Below are 20,335 nucleotides of genomic sequence, written 5' to 3'. Positions count from 1 at the left end.
GCCGTCCTGTTCAGAGGCTTCTGTTGGTGAACTCATTCCGTTCTCTGATCAGTAGGGGGAAAGGATGACTAATTTCATGTATAAATATATAAATAAAAACCAATGAGCCTTTCTAGTAGGAAAACAGATGTCTAGTTTAATAGGAAATGTTGAATAAAATACATATAATAAGAAGAAATAAATTGAAAACTGGTATAGTAGCATTGGATATCTTTAAGGCTTTTGACTGAGTAGAATGGCTGACATTAAAAAATGATTATAGAAAGTTTATGATTTGGAGAACGATTTAAAGGATTAATAAATCAATTATACTTGAGGAACAAGGCATATAACTTAGTGAACGATGGTATAACATAACAAATAGCACTAGCCCAAGGTACAAGACAAAAATGCCCCCTTCCCCCAATTGTATTTGTATTGGTCATTAAAACTCTGGCCAATGTAATTAGAGAAGATGGAAATATAAAAGGAATAAGCAATAAAGAAAAAGAGAAAATGTTGGGTGTAGTGAAGGGTTAACCTTCTGTGTCTCGAGGCTGAGAGGAGGCGCTTACAAGGGAAGTAAGCCAGGACTTGACGAAAGCAGCTTGGAATGCTGTGAGCTGAGTGAAAAAAGCGAAAGCAGGTTGTTGCATCGCTGCACTGAGAGAGAAGGACGCAGAGAAAATGCAGCTTGAATCTGATGGCTGTTATGGATTGTAAATACACTACTTTTGTGCAAATAAAGGGATGTTAGGACAGAAGAAACATGTGGGACTTGTTTACTGATCTTTCGACACACGCCGCTGTGTAATTCTGCTAATTGCTTTACGACCACTCCAAAGCCACACTGTGTAAACAGAAGCTGCAGAGGCTCGCAGGGAAGCGTGGCTGGGCGCCAAACAATAAAGCAATAAATCTATCGGAACAGGTTATGGGCCAACGCCAAGAGTGTGAGAAAGGGTTTGGAAGATTTTAAAGGACTGAACGTCAGCTTGATCGACTGCCAAGGCTTCAAAGAGAGCAGAGGGCAGATCGGAGGAGGCTGACGGAGAAGGAGCTGAGAGCCACGTCGTCCGGAGTGCCCGGTTTGGCTGCAGAGTGAGTATTATCGGCTGCTCTTGCAAAAGGCCAACAGAAGGGAGGCAATGGCTCAGCCCCATTGACATGGCTTTGAGCTTAAACTGCCGTGTCAGAAACTGAACAGCCAAAATTGGCTGCAGTGGAGCTTTCAAGTGGAGCTTTTGCTGGTGGGGGAGCAGCTTTGGGACGTAGTACAGCCCCCACAGAATGCAGCTGGGAAAGCAGAGGCTAAGAGGGCTGCAGAGCAAAGTGAAGTTGAGAAGCGTGTGCTTGCTTTTTTGGCAGAAAATGTGGATGCTCATCTGGTGCCAGTTGTCCTGGGTGCAAGAAGGCCAGAGGCCGCTTGGCTAGCACTCCAAGAGGCTTGTGGAGCTGGGGTGGGAAGCAAGGGCCGAGAAGTGGCTGCATCCGAAAGGGAGAGGCAAGATGGCACCGGCCACATTCTTGAGCGCCGATACACAGCTGGGAGGAGCTGGAAGCCCCCACGGGGGGCGAAGGGACTGTTGCTGTTGCTGGCAATGCTGCTGGTGCTTTTGCTGAGCCTGGGAGCTGTTTGGATGCTGCAACATGTCTGTGTGAGGAACCTGGAGAGAGGCCAAGTGTTGGGAGCCCTTTACCCATCAGAGGGGGTGCAGGAAAATCATCCTGGAGGCCCCGTGAGCAGTGGGGGGGCAGTGAGCAGTGAAAGCTCAGAGACGCCTCTTTCTCCAAAAGCTGCCAAGAGTTGTTTACGCCAAGAGCTGAAGCCTAGCCATGCTGGAGGCTTCAAGGCCGGCCACCTGCAGCAAGTAGGGATAAGAGCTGTGGAGTTGTGTGGGAACGCCGAGACAAGTCCAGTCTCCAAGGCAACTGTGAGAGTTGCATCTATGGAAGCTGTGAAGGTCATGGGCAAGTCTCCCTGCCGGGGGGAGTCTGTTGCCGTGACAACCAGAGAGAACATCTGCAGAAGCCCCAAGGAGGGGGGTAGCGAGGAGATTGTTGCCATGGCGACCCAGGAATGTCAACAACAAGACTTTCTCACTGTAATAATCGACAGTGGAGCCACCAACACGCTAGTGCCATCTAGCAGTCTTTTAAGAAATTGCAGGACAGTAAAAACTGAAAGATTTATGACGATTGCAGATGGAAGTAGAAGAAGGCTAACAGAGACAGGCTTTTTCTTCTGTCCTTTCCTTAAGCATGAAGTCAAAGCTTTTGCAGTGCCCGGTTTAACTAACTGTTTATTAAGCGTGCATGATCTACTTGCTGATGGTTTTCATGTCTCTTTTGCAGGTACAAAATGTGAGGTTTCCAAGGGTGGGAAACACGTGTACACAGTGCAGTCTAAAGGCAATTTGTTTGCTGTAAATGTGCCTTTTTCTACAGGCGAGGATGACACCGAAGACGCGGAGGGGCAATGTGTGAATGTGGCGCCCCACCATGGTTGTTCACATGTTTGGCACAGACGCTTCGCCCATTTGAATTGGAGATATCTTCAGAAAGCACCAGAGCTGACACAAGGGTGCAAATTTAATGTTTGTGACAAATTTTTAGATTGCAATGCGTGTAAATAGGCGAAAATTGTGACATGCTCCTATCCAAAGTCAGAGAGGCAGACCACACAACCCTTTGAATTAATTCATGCAGATTTGTGTGGCCCCATGTCAGTTGAGTCACTGGGAGGATCAAATTATTCTCTGCTTCTGATTGATGATTTCTCGAGGTCTGTTTGGACCTTTGCCCTTAAAACTAAAGGGGAGGCAGCTAAAATGATCAGGGATTGGATCACCGCAGTTGAGGTAACCTTTTCCACCAAAGTTCGTGGTTTTCAATGTGACAGAGGTTGTGAATTCACTGTTTCTGCTTTACAGGATTTCTTTAGGGATAAGCGGATTAGCCACTGTTTGACCGCTCCTTACTCTCCGCAACAGAATGGACTGGCAGAGAGAAAGAACAGGACGGTGCAGGAAGCTGTGTCTGCGATCCTGTGGGACGCAGGGCTACCCCAGAAATATTGGTCTGAGGCCTGGCGCTACGTAGTTCATATGCAGAACAGAGTGTACAACTCTAGTGTAGGAAATATGCCATATTTCTTGCTGCAGGGAAAGAAGCCCAAGGTACACTACCTCCATGTGTTTGGTTGTGAGGCTTGGGTGCTTATTCCAAAGGCTCTACGCAAGAAAGGTGAGCCAAGATCTAAAAGAATGATTTTTGTAGGGTATGAGCCTGGCTCAAAGGCCTGGCGGTTTGCGTACCCAAGTGGAAACCAGTCAAGGTTGGTTATCAGCAATAGCGCTGAGTTCTGTGAACAAGCCGGTTGGAAGCGTCTGCATGCTAATCCAGACGTGATTCCACAGCAGTTCTATGACTCAGACGTTGAGGAGGAAGAGGAACTTGGTGCTGGGGACCACGGTCCAGAGCAACAGGATCCACCACAGGGACAGAGTCCAAGGCAGGGACAGCTCAGGATCCCTCAGAGGGGGAAACCTAGAACACCTCAGGCAAGTGTCAAGTTTGAGCCAAAGAGTGAGCCTTCTTCACCTGCTGGACCAGCCGTAAGGCCCAAGAGGTGCAGCGGGTCAGAGGGGGAAGACACTGAAGTTGAGGATGATTTAGCTGGACCCAGTGAAGCAGCAGGGTCACCAGGATTCACACTGAGGAGATCAGCGAGGACAAGGAGGCCTCCTGATCGGTACGACGCTTCTAGCGTCTGGGTAGGTTCAGCCAGATGTGAACCTGAATCCTTCGAGGATATTCAGAGTTTACCTGAGGAAGAAGCAGATAAGTGGCACAGAGCAATGGACAAAGAGATGAAGTCCATGAAAGATCTAGGTGTGTTCTCACTCACAGTTGCCACCGGGCAAGCAGGCTGTGAGTTGCAGGTGGGTTTACCGCTTGAAACCCACTGACGCTGGAGAGCCACAGTATAAAGCCAGGTTAGTTGCTTAAGGATTTACTCAGAGAAAGGGAATACACTTCACGGAGGTGTATTCGCCAACGTCACGAGCGGAGACTCTGAGAACGCTTTTAGCTTGTGCAGCACAGAGAGGCTGGAAGGTAAACCACTTTGATGTGGATGTTGCCTACCTTAACTCAGATCTCCAGGAGGAGCTGTACATGATTCCTCCTCCGGGTTTTGAGAACTTGAGGCAGGGTGTTGTGTGGAGATTGCACAAATCCATCTATGGATTGCGTCAATCTGCTAGAAACTGGAACATGTGCTTGAATGAAGCCTTAGAAGAGCTAGGTTTCAGAAGAAGTGTTGCTGATAGTTGCTTTTATTTGAGAGGTTCAGGGGCAACACAAGAGTATTTGCAGATTTATGTAGATGACGTGCTGTTTTTCTCAGAGACAGATGAACAGGCAGAGAAGTTTGCCAAAGAGCTAGGTAAACGATTCAAGCTTAAACAGCTTGGTGCTGTCAAAACCTATCTAGGTGTCAGTGTTGAGCGTGCACAGGATGGAAGCTTCTTGCTCAGCCAGAAAGGTAAAATTGAGCAATTGCTTCAGAAGTTCAGGATGAGTGATTGTGCAGGAGTGAGAAGTCCTATGGAGACTAGTTTTGTGAAGGACAGCCAGCAAGTAGAACGCGCTGCGTTCGAAAATACTGAAGTGTTTCAGTCAGCCCTAGGGAGTTTGTTGTACTTGTCCCAGTGGAGGAGGCCTGATATAGCGTTTGCTGTCAATCTGCTCAGCAGGGAAGCTTCAAACCCTAGTGTGCAAGCCTGGAATGGCATCAAGGGAGTTCTGAGGTATTTGCAGGAAACCAAAGACTTTTGTCTTAGGTTACCAGCACAAGAAGAAGTCAAACTGACTTTTTTTGTGGACTCGGATTGGGCTAATCTTGAGGATCGCAAGTCTGTGTCTGGCCTAGTGGTGAAGTTTGGGAACTCAGTAGTTGGATGGAGGTCCAAGAAGCAAAGTCTTATAGCGCTCTCATCCACTGAAGTTGAGTTCAGTGCTCTTTCAGAGCTGTGCAGAGAAGTAGAGTTCTATGCTTGCTTAGTACAGGAACTCTGCGAAGTGGATTGTCTGCCGATACGTGTTTTCGAAGACAATCAACCATGCCTGCGTTTGGCAGAGTCAGGTCAGTTCAAGGCTAGAACTAAACACCTAGACATTCGCTTTCGGAATGTGTGCCAGAGTGTTCAGGAGGGATTAGTTGCGTTGAAGTATTGTCCCTCTGCCAAGAACCTAGCTGATGGGTTCACAAAGCCACTCTCCTTCCAAAGACATGGGGAGTTTTGCGAAGGTCTGGGTTTGGGACGACCAAGGGTCGATTCTCCCCTCGGGTGCGAGACAAGAGAGGGTGTTGGGTGTAGTGAAGGGTTAACCTTCTGTGTCTCGAGGCTGAGAGGAGGCGCTTACAAGGGAAGTAAGCCAGGACTTGACGAAAGCAGCTTGGAATGCTGTGAGCTGAGTGAAAAAAGCGAAAGCAGGTTGTTGCGTCGCTACACTGAGAAAGAAGGACGCAGAGAAAATGCAGCTTGAATCTGATGGCTGTTATGGATTGTAAATACACTACTTTTGTGCAAATAAAGGGATGTTAGGACAGAAGAAACATGTGGGACTTGTTTACTGATCTTTCGACACACGCCGCTGTGTAATTCTGCTAATTGCTTTACGACCGCTCCAAAGCCACACTGCGTAAACAGAAGCTGCAGAGGCTCGCAGGGAAGCGTGGCTGGGCGCCAAACAATAAAGCAATAAATCTATGGGAACAGAAAAGAAGGTTATTTGCAGATGACACCTTGCTAACAATTGAAAATCCGTTGGAAAAATTGCAGGTAATAGAAGCACTTTTGGAAAAAAATACTGAGAAAGAACAGGGTTGTTAATTAATTGGTCCAAATCAGTCAACATGTGTGGAGAGAACACAGAGCTGTCCATGCAGCTAAAAGGAAACTATTGGATGTGAAGAGTACATGTGAGAGTCAATGTGTCTGTGATAAGCAAGTACTAAATGCATGCTTTTGTCTGTAGACTAAAGTGGGTGGGATCAGAATACAGTGGTACCTCTGGTTGCAAATGGGATCCATTCCAGAGGCCCGTTCGCAACATGTAAAGCCCGCAACCTGAAGTGCCGTATCGCGATTTGGCGCTTATGCGCATGCGTGAGCGGCGAAACCAGAAGTAACCCTTTCCGGTACTTCCGGGTTGCCGCAGGACACAACCTGAAAAAACGTAACATGAAGCAAACATAACATGAGGTATGACTGTAATTGCAGAATCTGCCTTGCAGGATCCAGCTTCCTCAGGACCTCAGCATCCAGTGTTTTTAAAAAATAAAAATGTCTAGCCTTTGAATGCAAAGATATATTAGCAAATGTATGGTCAGTTGGTCTGTTAATACTCCAGATGGGGTCTGTGAGGCAGAATAGAGTGGGGCTATGACTTCCCTTGATCTGAACACTACACCTCTGTTGATTCAGCCTACAAGTGCATTAGCTTTTTTTGCTGCTGCATCACACTGTTATTTTACGTTAAGCTGGTGATCTGCTAAAACCCCCCAAGATCCTTTTCTTCAGCCAGACACTCCTCCTGCGCTGCTGGGATGGGTGACTTCAGCACATTATTGAGTTAATGGCTGTGGTCGGACCCCATAATTCTCTGTGATGCTGCAAGGGAGGCATGTTGCACATTTGGTGAATTGTTCAAGCTCTGTATTTGCAACATGTGTAGTTAAAGCCAGGCAGCGTAACATCGTAGCAAGGCTTCGATGAGGTTAAGGGGTGATATGATAGCCATGTTCAAATATATAAAAGGATGTCACATAGAGGAGGGAGAAAGGTTGTTTTCTGCTGCTCCAGAGAAGGGGACACGGAGCAATGGATCCAAACTACAAGAAAGAAGATTCCACCTAAACATTAGGAAGAACTTCCTGACAGTAAGAGCTGTTCGACAGTGGAATTTGCTGCCAAGGAGTGTGGTGGAGTCTCCTTCTTTGGAGGTCTTTAAGCAGAGGCTTGACAACCATATGTCAGGAGTGTTCTGATGGTGTTTCCTGCTTGGCAGGGGGTTGGACTCGATGGCCCTTGTGGTCTCTTCCGATTCTATGATTCTATGATTCTTCCTTCTAGGGAACAGGCTGCAGGCCTGATGGAAAATTGTGTGCCTTCAGCTTAGGGGTTTCATAACAGAAGAGCCTTCTAGATCAAGGCAGTGGCCCCTCTAGCCCAGCATCCTGTTCTCACAGGATGAGCAGAAGCCTGTGGGAAACCAGCAAGCAGGATTCGAGCACAAGAGCTTCTCGCCTCCCCCATGATTTCCAGCAACTGGCATTGCTGCCCCAACGGCAGAAGCAGAACATAGTCATCGTGGCTACGAGCCATCGACAGCCCTCTCCTCCTCCATGAATTTGTCTAATCCTCTTTTAAAGCCATCTAGGTTGTGCTGTGGCAGGGAGTTCCGTGGTTCAGCTGTGTGCTGCCTGCTGGGAAAGACCCCTGAGACGAGAGAGAGCTGCTGCCTGTCAGAGCGGGCAGTGCTGGGCTTGATGGACAAACAGTCTGACATGGTCTATGGCAGCTTCTGCCTCTTGTACTACGGAGGTGGGGAACCTTCAGCCCTCACGGCTAATTAGGCGTGCCAGGCCTCAGAGGCGTTCTTTTCATTCATTTTATAACACATATCACCTTTTTCTCCAAGGAGTACATGGTTCTCTCCTTCCTCATTTAACCCCCTTAGCAACCATGTGAGATAGCTTAAGCTCAGAGGCGGTGACTGGCCAAAGGTCACCAGGTGAAGTTCATCTCTCCCAGGTCCTAGTCCAACACTCAAACCACTATACAACACTGTCCCCCCTGCTTGCTTGCCAGGCTGTTTAGGGCAAACGCCACCCTCTTTTGCCATGTTTGATGCCAGATACAGGGAGCCTTCAAGGCATAGTTAGAATGATTTCAAGCAGGTAATGCAGATGGTCTTCCTCTGCAGACACAGCTCAAGCCCTGTCACGTTGTTTGGTGCTACCACCCATGTGCCAAAATGGCCCAGGATGCAGAGGGAGCTCAGGAGCTGGTCCCGCTTATGCTATTCATGTGATGCTCACATTATTTATTTCAAGTGATTTTTTGCACCACTTGATTGTAAAAGAAAAGCCAAAAAACCCTCAAAGTGGTTTACAAAGAATAAAACAATAAAATTATCAGTAAAAACAGTTAAAATTACTCTTGGAAACATTCAAAAAGAAAAGAAAATCAGCAACAAACTAAAAACATTGACATTCTACATGTCTAGGTAGGGCTACTTAAACAAATATGTTTTTAGCAGGTGCTGGAAAAAATGCAGTGAAGATGCTCACCTGATAGGCAGGGAGTCCCCAAGTGTAGGTGCAGCCACACTGAAAGGTAGGTTGTTTACAAATGTGGAAGGGGTATTATGTGGCACCTGTAATGTGGCTCAGTTCCACAGACTGAAGTGGTCCAGAGGGCATCTATTGGCTAAGGCGATCTGGTAGAGCTTCGTTTACTAATAGCAACACCTTGAACCTGTCTTGGATTTGTAGCTGGGTCTAGTTACAAAGGGGCCGCGGGGAGATACCTTCCCAATGCCAGAGCATTCTCATGGGCGCTGGGAAGTTTAGATCAGGACCTCATGGAAAAAGCTTATCTAAAGAGGCAAAGCCAATGTAGGATTCACACCGCGAAGAAGGTGTCTCTTACAGCACATTGACTCAAAAGCAGGTTTCTATTGGCTTCAATGGGATTTTCTCCTTTGTGCATGGAGTTGCCACCTTGATTTTTAGAAGTTGCCAGGGCAGGTTGCTGCGTGGGTATTCGTTTCTTGTCTGTCTGCTGCCGATGCCTTTTAGGGCTCTCTCTCCCCCCGCCCCCTTGGGAGCCCTCCATCCCGGCTCGTCCTCGGCTTGCTGTTGCCGCTGCTGCTGTTTGTGAATGAGATTCAATTTCTGAATGGAGCAAGCAGAGAGGGGGAGGGAGGCTTGGCAGCGAAAGGAAGCAGCAAAGGAAGCAGGATTGGTCTGCGACGGGGGGGGGCGGGTCAGCTGGGCTTACTTCCTCCCTCCCTCCCTCTGCTCTGCCTGCTGCTTTTGAGGAACAAGCACTGCAGAAAGGAGAGGGAGGGAGGAGGCCCCACGGCCCCCCCCAGGCCACAGGACGGGTGCGGGGGGTGAAAGCTTCCTCCTCTGATACAGTATATAAAGGAAGTTGCTTCCTACAGATTCTCTCTTCCTCTTCCTCCTCCCTCCCTCCCTCCTTTTTCTCCCAGAAAGCAGCAGGAGGAGGGATCTTTGCAGGGTGAATATCTCGGCACAATCTGGAGAGGATTTCAAGCTTTGGGGGCTGGGAAGTTTTGCCATTTTCTGCCCCTTCTTCCCTTCCCGTTAAGCCCCTTTGCCTTCCGATCCATATGTAGGCGTGTTTAATGCCCGAATATTCACCGCGGCTGAATCAGACTTGGCATTCTTATTTTATCAAGGGAGAGGTTTTTTGTTTTCCAGGACCTTTCTTTTTAATGGAACTTTTTTTGTCGAAGTTGTCGTTGTCGCCGTCCCTGTTACAGTGAAAAGGAGAGAGGGGCGCAAAAAACACCGAATACTAATAATCGGGCGCTCCCCTCCGTGCTTCCACCGCCCTTTTCAAAAAATACTTGCATATATCTATATATCTACAAAAGCGCATCATAAAAGGGAGGGAAGACAACAACGACGGCGAAGAATGCGATCCTCCAACTTTGGGAGCGACCCGAGCTGAGCAACCCCCCGAAAAACGTGGGAGGAGGAGGAAAAAGGAGACGAGCTGCTTTGGGAAATGTTTGTGGGGTGGTAGCTGTGGACAACTTGCACAATCTCCTGCTCTCTGGCCGGCGTCGAGTCCTGGGAGCGCCCCGAGGGCAGGATGGCGGCGGAGCTGAGCCCCGAGGAGGAGCAGGTAGGAGCTCTCCGGGCCCCGGAGCTTGGGGGGACCGCGGCCAGGGAGGAGGGCGGGGCGGCCGGGATGGCGGGGTTTCTCCGGAGAGGCGCCTCTCGGCTCCTTCCAGGTCTTGGGCTGCGATGGGAGCCTCTCGGGCCTCTTGGCTGCGCTTCGCAACAACGCGGATCGCGAGGGGAAAGAGTAAGGAGATGCATAAATAGTATTTATTTGCCTAGAGTAATGCTGCGTACCCATCTGTTTTGGGGTCGTCTCATTCCTGGAAGCGAAGCAGCGCCCCCCCGTCTCCCGTCTGAGGGGGACCCAGGGCCAGAGTCTGTGCTCCGTTTTGCCCCTGCTTCCCCTCCCCTCTTCTTCCCGGGGGTGAAATCCGTTCTTGGTGGGCGGGGGGGGGGGGCTGCGTCCCTCCAAGTCCCGCCACCCCCACCTCAAGGGGAGGGGCAGAAGTGGGGCCCCCTGGGAGGTTTCCATGGAGATCAGAACCGCGATGCGGCCTAGTCGGAGAAGGAGCCTGGCGGGGCCATGGGGCGCCCCCTCCCCTCCCGCTAGGATCCTCCGATAAAAGAGGAGGAGTTGATAACAAGCCAGGAAATTCGCTTCTTTGGGTGGGGGCTGCAAGGACACACTCGCTCTTGGTTGAGGAGGGGGAAGGCTAATTCTCCCCCCGCAGTTGTCTCTTGGGGGGTGGATCCAGCCGCCTCAGGGGCTTCTCCCCCATTAATTGACGCCTCATTCATTAACTGGTTTTTCTCTTCTAATCTTCCCCCCCCCGCCCCCGTTTGTGTGTGTGGTGTTTTCTTTTTTCGGGGGGGGGGATTGGATTCCCCACCCCTTTTATAAAAGCTGTGAGGCCAGAGAGAGAAGCGCGCCATGGGGCGGAAGTGCCGCGGAGGGGAAAGGCCGGCAAGCGCGCAGGATCCGCGGCCGCTTTCTGCCCGGGCGGCGGGCGGGGCAGCCGGGAAGCTCGGCTTCTGCCGGGAGCCTGGCTGGGCTCGCCCTTCTTCCCGAGAGCTCCGCGCGGCTCCCTCGGGGCTTCTCTCCCCGCCGCCCCGCTCGCAGGGACTTCTCGCTTCCGCCTCGCCCCTTGCCCTTCGCCGCTTTCTGCTTCTGGCCCTTTTCACTTTCTCCCCCGGGAAGGATCCGGCCCTCCTTGTCGCGCCCGCACATCCCGCCGGCTGCGGCTGCGCTTGAGTCATGCGAGGTGGATGTTGCTCATCCCTTCGGGAGGCGCCCCAGAAAGGGCTCCGCGACCCCCGCGAAGGCCGGGAGACACAAACCCCGCTCGGGAGCGTCTCTTCTCCGTTAAAGTTTTCACACTCCTAACTTGTAGCAGAAAAAGTGAACGTTGTCCGTCCTGGCAGAGAAAAAGATACTATACTAATAAATGTAACCCTTTTATTTAAATAAAATGGTCTGTGGGAGTTTTTTTAATCTTGCGTTTCTATAGCCTGTCTTGGATAGAACTGAAGGCGGCATACATTGTTGCTATTACTCCATCCGATTGCAGGTGGCTTTGTTTAGGTTTCTTAAAGAATGTCTTCCATGCTTTTCAAGCGAATTTCCCAAAGCATCTTAAAAACCAGCAATGTACAACAACAGTGTAAAATCATGTAATATTTTTAAAAAGCATAGAGCAGCAATAACTGCCCACCCCCCACAAAAAAACAATAAAAGCAGCAGTCAGAAAACGCTTTCCAAATGGAGAATGTCTTTCAGATGTTATCCAGAAAAAGAGCAGATTTTCTCCTAGGGGCCAAGGTCTCTTCAAACCCCCCCCCCATAAAATTTTTGAGGGGGCCAGGCACCCCCAAAGTTGGTGGGCTTTGCCATTCAAGTGGTGGTGTGGGGGGGCCCCTACCTGGGCCTCCCAAAATTTCATTCACATTGGCACCCTGTCCCCATTGATAAGTTCTTGACTAAGGATGCGCCAGATAGGAAGGTCCCTGCTTCTGATCGTAAGGCTCAGACAGTACTTTGCAGAGTAGAAGAGGGCAGGTCCCCGCCCCGAGGAGACCGCCATCTAGTCTTGGTGGCATGGACTAGGACAGGGGTCGGCAATTTTTTTTAGCCGTGGGCCGGTCCACTGTCCCTCAGACCTTGTGGCGGGCTGGAGAAGCGGCACCGGGGGGGGGGGGAGCTGGAAGAAGAGGTGAGGGGGGTAAGTAGTCCTCCTCCCCAGCCCCAGCTGCTGTGCTTACCTTCCCAGGGGCTGCCGCCACCACCGCTGCTTCTCGTGGGTAGGCAGAGGGAGCTCATCTGCTCTGCCCCCTGGCCCACAGGAGCACCAGGGCGGCAGCGGCAGAGGGAAGATGAGCGGCGTGAAAGGGCTGGCTCCAGAGAGGGGCTGCTTAAAATGGCACTCAGCCCCCTTCCTCCTCTAGGCAGGGTGCAGAGAAACCAGGAGGAGGGAGGGAGGAGGCACCGCCACGGTGTGTGGGGGGGAATGGAATGGTGCAAGGAAAAAATGGTGCAGCCTGAATGAACAGAATCCCCACGCCGATGATCCACAGACAGTCTGTGGGCCGGATCCTGAAGGCAATTGGGCCTGATCCAGCCCGCAGCCCTTAGTTTGCAGACCCCTGAACTAGGAAGTCTGTTATTTGCTAGTGTCTGCTATCTAAGCATTGACCAGACCCTGACCAATGTGCTTCGTTTCACTTGCATTGTACATATATTACATATGTACATATATTATTACTCCATCCTGGAAAAGTGAACAGGTACATGCCCTCGATTTAAACCGCCACATATTTCTCAGCTTCTGAAAGTTGTTATTACTTATGTCAATTTCAGTATATCCTCCAAAGCCCAAACACTAACTAGTCAAATACAGAAATGCAGTAATATGTTTCTTGGATTTTCTTGTTAGCATCTTGGCTGCTTCTAGCAAATTAAATCATGTGTTGCTTTTTTGCCTTGTAAACTAATTCCATATTGCTCCAGAGCAGGGATTCAAGGCAAGTGACTAGCAGAGGGTGGTTGGGCCTCACGAGGCCTGGGCTTTGTTGGATGAAGTGGCTTCCTTTGGTTCCCAGGTTCAGCTTCAAGTGCTGCTTTTAACCTTTAAGGCCCTAAATGGCTTGGCATCAGCCTACCTGAAACACTGAATTCCCCAAACCTTGAGATCCTCTTTGGAGGGCCGGCTACAGATGCCCCAACCAACCAACATGAGGCAGAGAACCACCTGGGAAAGAGTGTTGTGTTATGTTGTTAATTGTGTTTTGGGGTTTTCCCCAAAAAAAATTGCACTGGAAAATTCCCAGACGTTTTTCCCAAAAAACTTTTCTATGCAAATTAGGATAAGTTCCAGTGCAATTACGCTATGCAAATTAGGGTGGTTTGTATTGGAGTGGGGGGGGGGGTTGCATCAGGACATTTTTCTGACACCCTAAAGAGAGATCTAATTTAGTGTGCATATATTTACTTGTATTATTGTTAATGAAGCTAAAATTTTTGAAGCCAAGCAACGTGTATTTGCAATTGACATCCATTCATAGTTACTAAAGAACTCATGAAACTGGAAAAAAATTCCAATGGAAAATGAATCACTCGGGAAAAATTCCACCACCTGCATCACAATAAATAAATAAATAAATAACTTAGTCAAAATTCTCCCAGCAATTTATCTTTCTCTGAATTCTTCAGACCTTTTGAGATCCTAGCTGTGCTTCCTGGACTCTGCCCCTTTCCCATGCCCTGCTGTCTTCTTCTGTTGTCCTCTTCTACTCCTGAAAACTCTGTTGCTCCTTCTCTCTGCCTCCCCCTCCCTGTGACCTTCCCTTTGTGCATTCCCAAGGGACTGGCAGTTGGCTTTGGGTGCCACAAGTTGCCATTCTTGACAAGTTGCCATTCTTGAGAGGATATGAAAGGAAAGTGGAGTGGGAGAAAGATATCAGCTTGCCCCCGCCCCCAAATGCATTCCATTTCTACTGGGATGTGGTTTTTATATTTTTTATTATTTTCCCCCAGCATTTATTTATATCCTGCTGCTTCATCTTAGTTTTCAAGGTAGCTTGCAACAAATTTTAAAGTGCATGCCTCCTAAACCCCCCCTCCTCCCCCCAAAACAGATCAATGGTAAGAACAGAACAGCAAAGGTGCAAACAAAATATATACTGCAGAAAGTGTTAAAATGTATCTGGACTCAGTAAGAAGAATGCTGAAACAATACTCAACTCCATTAAAAACTTGCGTGAACACAACATTTTGAACTGGTACCTAAAAGTCATTTAGAAGGATATGGAGTGAAGATTTGGGAGTGGGGGGAGAACTGCACAACTGAGCTACCTTTGGAAAGGAGATGCCTTTGGTTTCTATCCACTTCTCCTCAAGTTGGGGGGGGGGGCGAATCTTAATAATTGGGCAGGTTCATGTCAGAGTTGGCACCAAGCAGCTTAGAATAGGGATGGACAATCATTCACCCCCAACCCCAAGCTGAATTTTTGTGGAGGAAAGTGGTCTAGGGCTGCACGTGCAAAGTGAGTTGACCCAACACGCACATTGATTCTCTCTCTCTCTCTCTCTCTCTCTCTCTCACACACACACATACACACACGCCCAGCCACACACAAATGTACACATACACTCTCACACTCACTCACATGTGCAAACTCACATGCATGCTGTCATGCACACTTTCACACATGCACAGATTCCCACATGTGTGCGCTGTCTCTCTCACACATGTGCTAGCTCTCCTTTCCCTCCTTTCTCAAATTGGTTTCTGTGTGGAGAGGTCTCCTTTCCCAATTCATGGAAAAGAAACCCAGTGATCTGGCCATGGGGGCCAAGACGACTTCTGCTGACAGTTCCCTTCATTCTCCTGCTGAAAAATGAGGAGATTTGCTGCCCCTGTGGATCCTGCTGCCTGAGGCGGTCACCTCACCTTGCCTTATGAGTGGGCCAGCCCACCTCATAAGTAAACTGCTGTAGGCAAAACGGTGCTCTGTCTTTAGTTAAACAGAATTGCAAAGGCTTATTAATGAATGAATGGACTCCCACTGAGGCCTGTACACTCAGAAAGTGCCCCCCCCCCCCATTGAAGCACTGGGGCTCACTTCCACAGGTCTTGGTTGTGATGCCTTTTCTCAATCAAGATTTATGATGTGCAATTGTGTCAAAGCAGCCCCCCCTTTCCGCCCTTCTCTTTGCCACACAGCTGGGGCCCTGGACTCCCCGGACCACACACCAACTGCAAGGAACCGGATGTGCCTGCATTGTTAAGAGCATTTGACTGTGACACTTGGCACCTGTTTTGGAGGCGCCCCTCCTCCCTGCAGTTTAATCAAAGAGACCAGATGAGATAATTGGGGAGGAGGAGAGAGGGGAGGGGTTTAGAGGACCCAGTGGAAGACACAAGGAAGGAAGCAGGAGGAAAGTGACACTAGGCAGGTGTGATAGTTGAGATGAGAGCCCTCAGCGGAGTGATTTCATATTTGTATTATGTGATCCATATTGAATGATCAGAGTGCTGTAAATGTTACATATATCATTAATATTAATTGTTATTAATCATTATTATTACTAATACTAATGAGGCACCCAGTAAAGATGGAAGGATGCCTTGTTCTATTCTAGGGGTGTCCAACTCGCAAGAGACTCCGAGAAAAAAAAGACAGTGATCGGGGGCCGGTCAAAGTTGTTGAGATTTTTTTGGGGGGGGTGCCTTTTTCCTGCCATGAATCAGTGACATCATACCCTTCTTCTTTTCACTGATTTCCACTTTTCTTACAGTGTGTGTTTTGGGGGCTTAAGAGGGAGGAGATGTGAATCTAGACTATATTGACCCTGACAAGAGAAACTAGCCATGCCAGGCTGCAAAATGGCTCCCTCTTTCCCAAAGCATGTTTTCTCAATATGCTTCTCCGTCTGCTTGGTGGCAAGGTCAGTGTAGGGAGTGAAATCCACAGTCAATCATTGCTGTCAGGATCAAGGCCATGTTTTAGTTGTGTGTGTGTTTGTTTTGTCTTCCCTGCATTTCCCTCCCCACAAAACAAATCTGGAATGGTTTTGTAGCCTCTGATCAGTGTGAGACTCTGACGCTCATGCCTGCCCTTCTGTGATATCCAGAAGCATTATTGCTGGCAACTCCTGAGTAGGAGCCTTCCCACTCCCTCTCCTCCATAAATTTGTCCACCCCTCTTTTAAAGCCATCTAGCTTTGGGAGCATCACTGCCTCCGTAGTTGGACTATGTGCTGCACAAAGAAGGACTTGCTTGAAGCTTCCAGCCTTCAGCCTCATTAGATGTTCATAAGTTCTAGCATTATGAGAGAGGAAGAAAAACTTTTCTTTACTCATTTTCTCCATGCCATGCAAAATTTTATAATCTCCTGTCCAGTGTTCAAAATTTTCCGGGCACATTTTGCACCTGGCTGTTGGCCACTTGCAACCAAGTGAAGATGCCTGGGCACTAGGATGGTGTCTGGCGTCTTCTCCATCTGAAGGTGCATCCCTGGGGATCCTTGGATCTCGACTGCTTTCACACACTAGCAGCACATCCTGTAGAATTGTATCTGTGATATTTTATCTGCACAACCTGAATGAATTTCAGGAACCAAAAGTTTGTATTGAAAAATACGGCTTTCGAGCGATCTGGCCTCCAAATGGCAAGTAGACATTCCATTTTGGTGACTAACCCTGGTTTAAGGAGCCGTTTGGTGCCTCGCTTATATATCGTGAGTTTCTGCTTCTGTCATGACTCCTTTTGCTCACCTTTTCTCTAACTAAAAAGTCCCAAACACTTTTTAGAGGAGTTGAAGGGCTCTTCCTAGGAAGAAACCTTCTGGTTGATGCAGCAAGAGGCACCTTCTTCTCCACCTTCTAGATGTCTTTCATCATTTAGTAGAATGAGAGCTGGGCAAAAACGCCTAGCCTCATTGCATGATTTCAAGTGTTAAAGACACCTCCCCATGTTCAGCATTGCTTGGCATGCATAGCAAATTTATCCATGTTGTTTTTCATTCCATTTTTCTGTTGCCTTTTCCCTCTTCTGTCCTCGCTTGCCCTGGTTCCCACATGCCTTTCCAGTCAGGATTCCATCTATTTGCAATGTTCAGGCCATGAGTGCTGTTCCTTATGGAACCAAAATGGCCTCACTCACGCACAGGAGGGAGGGAGCAGCAGGTCTGGGGGAAATGTGCGAAGTTTGTGGAAAGATGGGGAAAGAAGTCTAGAAGAAGGAAGCCAAGTCATTGTCTCTCTCACTCACCCACCCCCGCCATCCCCAGTGGTTCAGTGAGGACTGAACTTGCTTGGTGACCATGGAATGCTGAGGGATTTTTTGGGTGCAGATGTAATGGGAGTATTCTGCAAAAGGGCATGACACTCACCACCACTATTTTGCTACCGATCCCACTTGTCTGGATAATGTTTCATAGCTTTTGGCTAGTACAGTAAACTTATTGATGATATTTGTTAGTATTTGTATAGCACTTTTAAGTGTTCAGAGTGCTTTGTGTGCATTATTTTAATCCTTACAGCAACCTTAAAGGTAGGCTGACATCAGCACCTCTGTGTTGAAGATGGGGGCTGAGACCAAGGTTTGCCTAAGGCAAGCTTGTGCCAGAAGTGGGATTTTGAACCTGGATGATAGCGCCATTGTTCAGTAACCATGTCATGTCATGGTTTTCCCCAGTGAGTCATGGGAATTGTAGTTTGTTAAGTGTCCCATGGGCTGTCAGGAGACCCCTCACAGAGCTACTGTTCCCAGGATTCTTTGGGGGGGGGGGAGCCATGACCACTGACATAGCATTAGGGTTCTTTCAGTGTATGGTGTGAACATGACCGAGATGTGATCAATACAAGGGCACCCAAGCCCAGCAGGTTGGTACTATGTGAGCATCACACCCCAGGAAGGATGTTTTTGTAGTGACAACACTAACCTAGTTGTTTTGAGGCATTGCAAAAGATGGGTCACATAGAAGCCTGAAGTCTTGGCTTACCCAGGGGTCATTCATCTTTACATACCTTTCCCTGTTTACCCAGAAATAGGCATTTTTAGGGAAGGATTGTTGTGCCAAAAGAGAACATTTAGGAGCATAAGAAACTGCTTTGTCTTGAGTCAGACCACTGGGCCATCTATCCCAGTGTTGTCTACACTGACTGGCAGCAACCCTCCAGGTTTTCAGGCAGGGTTGCTGTTGTTGTTGCTATTAAATTTGTATACTGCCTTAAAGCCGCAGGTCTCAGGGCAGTTGCAACATAAAATCACAATACAAAATAATAATAATAATAATAATTAATAATAATAAATTTATTGTACCTCACCTATATGACTGGGTTGCCTCAGCCACTCTGTGCAGCTTCCAGCGTATGTAAAAACATAGTAAAACCTTAAAAAGCTTCCCTATACAGGGCTGCCTTCAGATGTTTCCTAAATGTTATATAATTACTCATCTCCTTAACATCTGATGGAAGGGTGTTCCATAGGGTGGGTGCCACTACTGAGAAGGCCCCCTGCAAAAGAAAACAACATAAACACCCCCCAAAAAAATCCCCAACAACTTTTAAAATTACATTGGATGTCAATCAGCCAAAGGCCTGGTTAAAGAGGAATGTTTTTGCCTGGCGAATAAAGGTGTATAATGAAGGCGCCAGGTGAACTTCCCTGGGGAGAGCATTCCATAGATGGGGAGCCACTACTGAGAAATCCCCATTCTTGTGTTGCAACCCTCCAAACCTCTTGAGGAGGCACACAAAGAAGGGCCTCAGAAGATGATCACAGGGTCCGGGAAGGTTCATATGGAAAGAGGTGGTTCACAAAGTATTGTGGTCCTGAGCCGTTTGAGGCTTTATAGGTCAAAACAAGCACTTTGAATTGGGCCTGGACACTAATCAGTAGCCAGTGCAGTCAGACCAGGATCAGTGTAACATGCTCAAACCGTCTTGCTCCGGTGAGCAACCTGGCCGCTGAATTCTACACTAGCTGAAGTTTCTTAACTGTCTTCAGAGGCAGCCCTACGTACAACACACTGCAGTAATCTAACCTTCAGATTACCAGAGTGTAGAGAACAGTAGTTAGGCTCTCCCTGTCCAGATAGGGATGTAGATGGGCCACCAGCCAAAGCTGATGGAAGGCACTCTGGGCCACTGAGGCCACCTGAGCCTTGAACGACAGCAAAGGATCCAGGAGGACCCCCAGGCTATGAATCTGCTCCTTCAGAGGAAACGTAACCCCATCAAGAGCAGGCGACCTCCCACCCATCTGGTCTAGGGAACCCCCCACCAACAGAGCCTCAGTCTTATCTAGATTGGGCTTCTGTTTCTTGGCTCTCATCCAGTCCACTACCAAGACTGGTCCAGCACTTCCACTGCCTCACCTGCAGATGTCAAGGAGAAATAGAGCTGAGTGTCATCAGCGTACTGCTGACAACGTACTCCGATCCTGCGGATAACCCCACCCAGCGGTTTCATGTAGATATTAAACATCGTGGGGGATAGGATTGAGCCCTGAGGAACCCCACACTGAAGGCTCCGGGCCTAAACCCCGATTGAAATGGATTCAGAAAATCAGTTTCTTCCAAAAGTGTGTGGATCTGGTCTGCAACCACTCGCTCCAGAACCTTGCCCAGGAAAGGGAGATTAGCAACTGGCCAGTAGTTAGTTTTTCTGAATCCAGGCAAGGTTTCTTAAGGAGTGGTTTTACCACTGCCTCCTTCAAACAGGTGGGGACAAGAATACTCATCGCAAAGTATTGGAAGCCACAAGATTTACCCACCCGGGAAGAATGGCAGATAAAGTTGATGGACTACATGGAACTGGCGGAAATGACTGGCAGAATCCGAGACCAGGGAGAAGAGTCGGTGGAAGAAGACTGGAAAAAGTTTAAAGACTATTTACAGAAATACTGTAAAATTAATGAATGTTAGAAAAATGTTGGAATGAAGTTATATGGCTTTAGTAGAAATGTTATAAGGAATTAAGTACAAATAGATTAATAGAGTATTAAAGGGAAAATAAGGTTAGAATGTGTTAAGATAATTATAGGATAGAAAACAGAGGAAGATCGAAAGGAATTGCTGAAACAATTAATAGAAGTGGAATACAAAAAGGGAGGTGTGAGGAGGTCGTGGAAATAAGTGAATGAAAGATAAGATATTGAAATTGTTTGATGTGTTCTAAACTGTTTTTGTTTTGTTTTGTTAGTTTAATGTGTTAGTGTTATGTAGTGTCTTTGTATTGTATTGTATTGTATTGTTTATTGTTTTTTGTAGTGTTTAAATTGTTGGAAAAGTAACAAATATTATTTAAAAAAAAAACCAAACAAACAGGTGGGGACCACCCCGTCTTGTAAAGAGGCACTGATCACCGCCCTGACCCAGCCAGCTGTTCCCTCCCTGCTGGTTTTTATCAGCCAAGAGGGGCAAGGGTCTAGAGCGCAAGTGATCGCCCTGACTGATCCGAGCAC

General features: G+C 48.1%; 1 protein-coding gene across 2 annotated transcripts in view; it reads left to right on the top strand.

The window, feature by feature from the left end:
* The first annotated feature begins 9,790 nt into the window (after positions 1-9,790).
* PTPN9 (protein tyrosine phosphatase non-receptor type 9) overlaps positions 9,791-20,335 on the top strand; it is a 62,744-nt gene continuing 52,199 nt past the window's right edge. The window contains exon 1 of one of the 2 annotated variants that reach the window (XM_080980769.1): positions 9,791-9,929. In XM_080980769.1, the coding sequence (XP_080836895.1) occupies positions 9,897-9,929 (33 nt within the window). In that variant the 5' untranslated portion in view covers positions 9,791-9,896. Of the gene's footprint in view, positions 9,930-9,980; positions 10,113-20,335 lie in introns of those variants that run through there. The other variant, XM_080980768.1, reaches the window with a different exon arrangement.

The sequence above is a fragment of the Podarcis pityusensis genome (genome assembly GCF_964106645.2).
Source record: "Podarcis pityusensis genome assembly, chromosome: 14".
Lineage (NCBI taxonomy): Eukaryota > Metazoa > Chordata > Lepidosauria > Squamata > Lacertidae > Podarcis > Podarcis pityusensis.
This window is presented reverse-complemented; position numbering and strand designations above follow the sequence as displayed.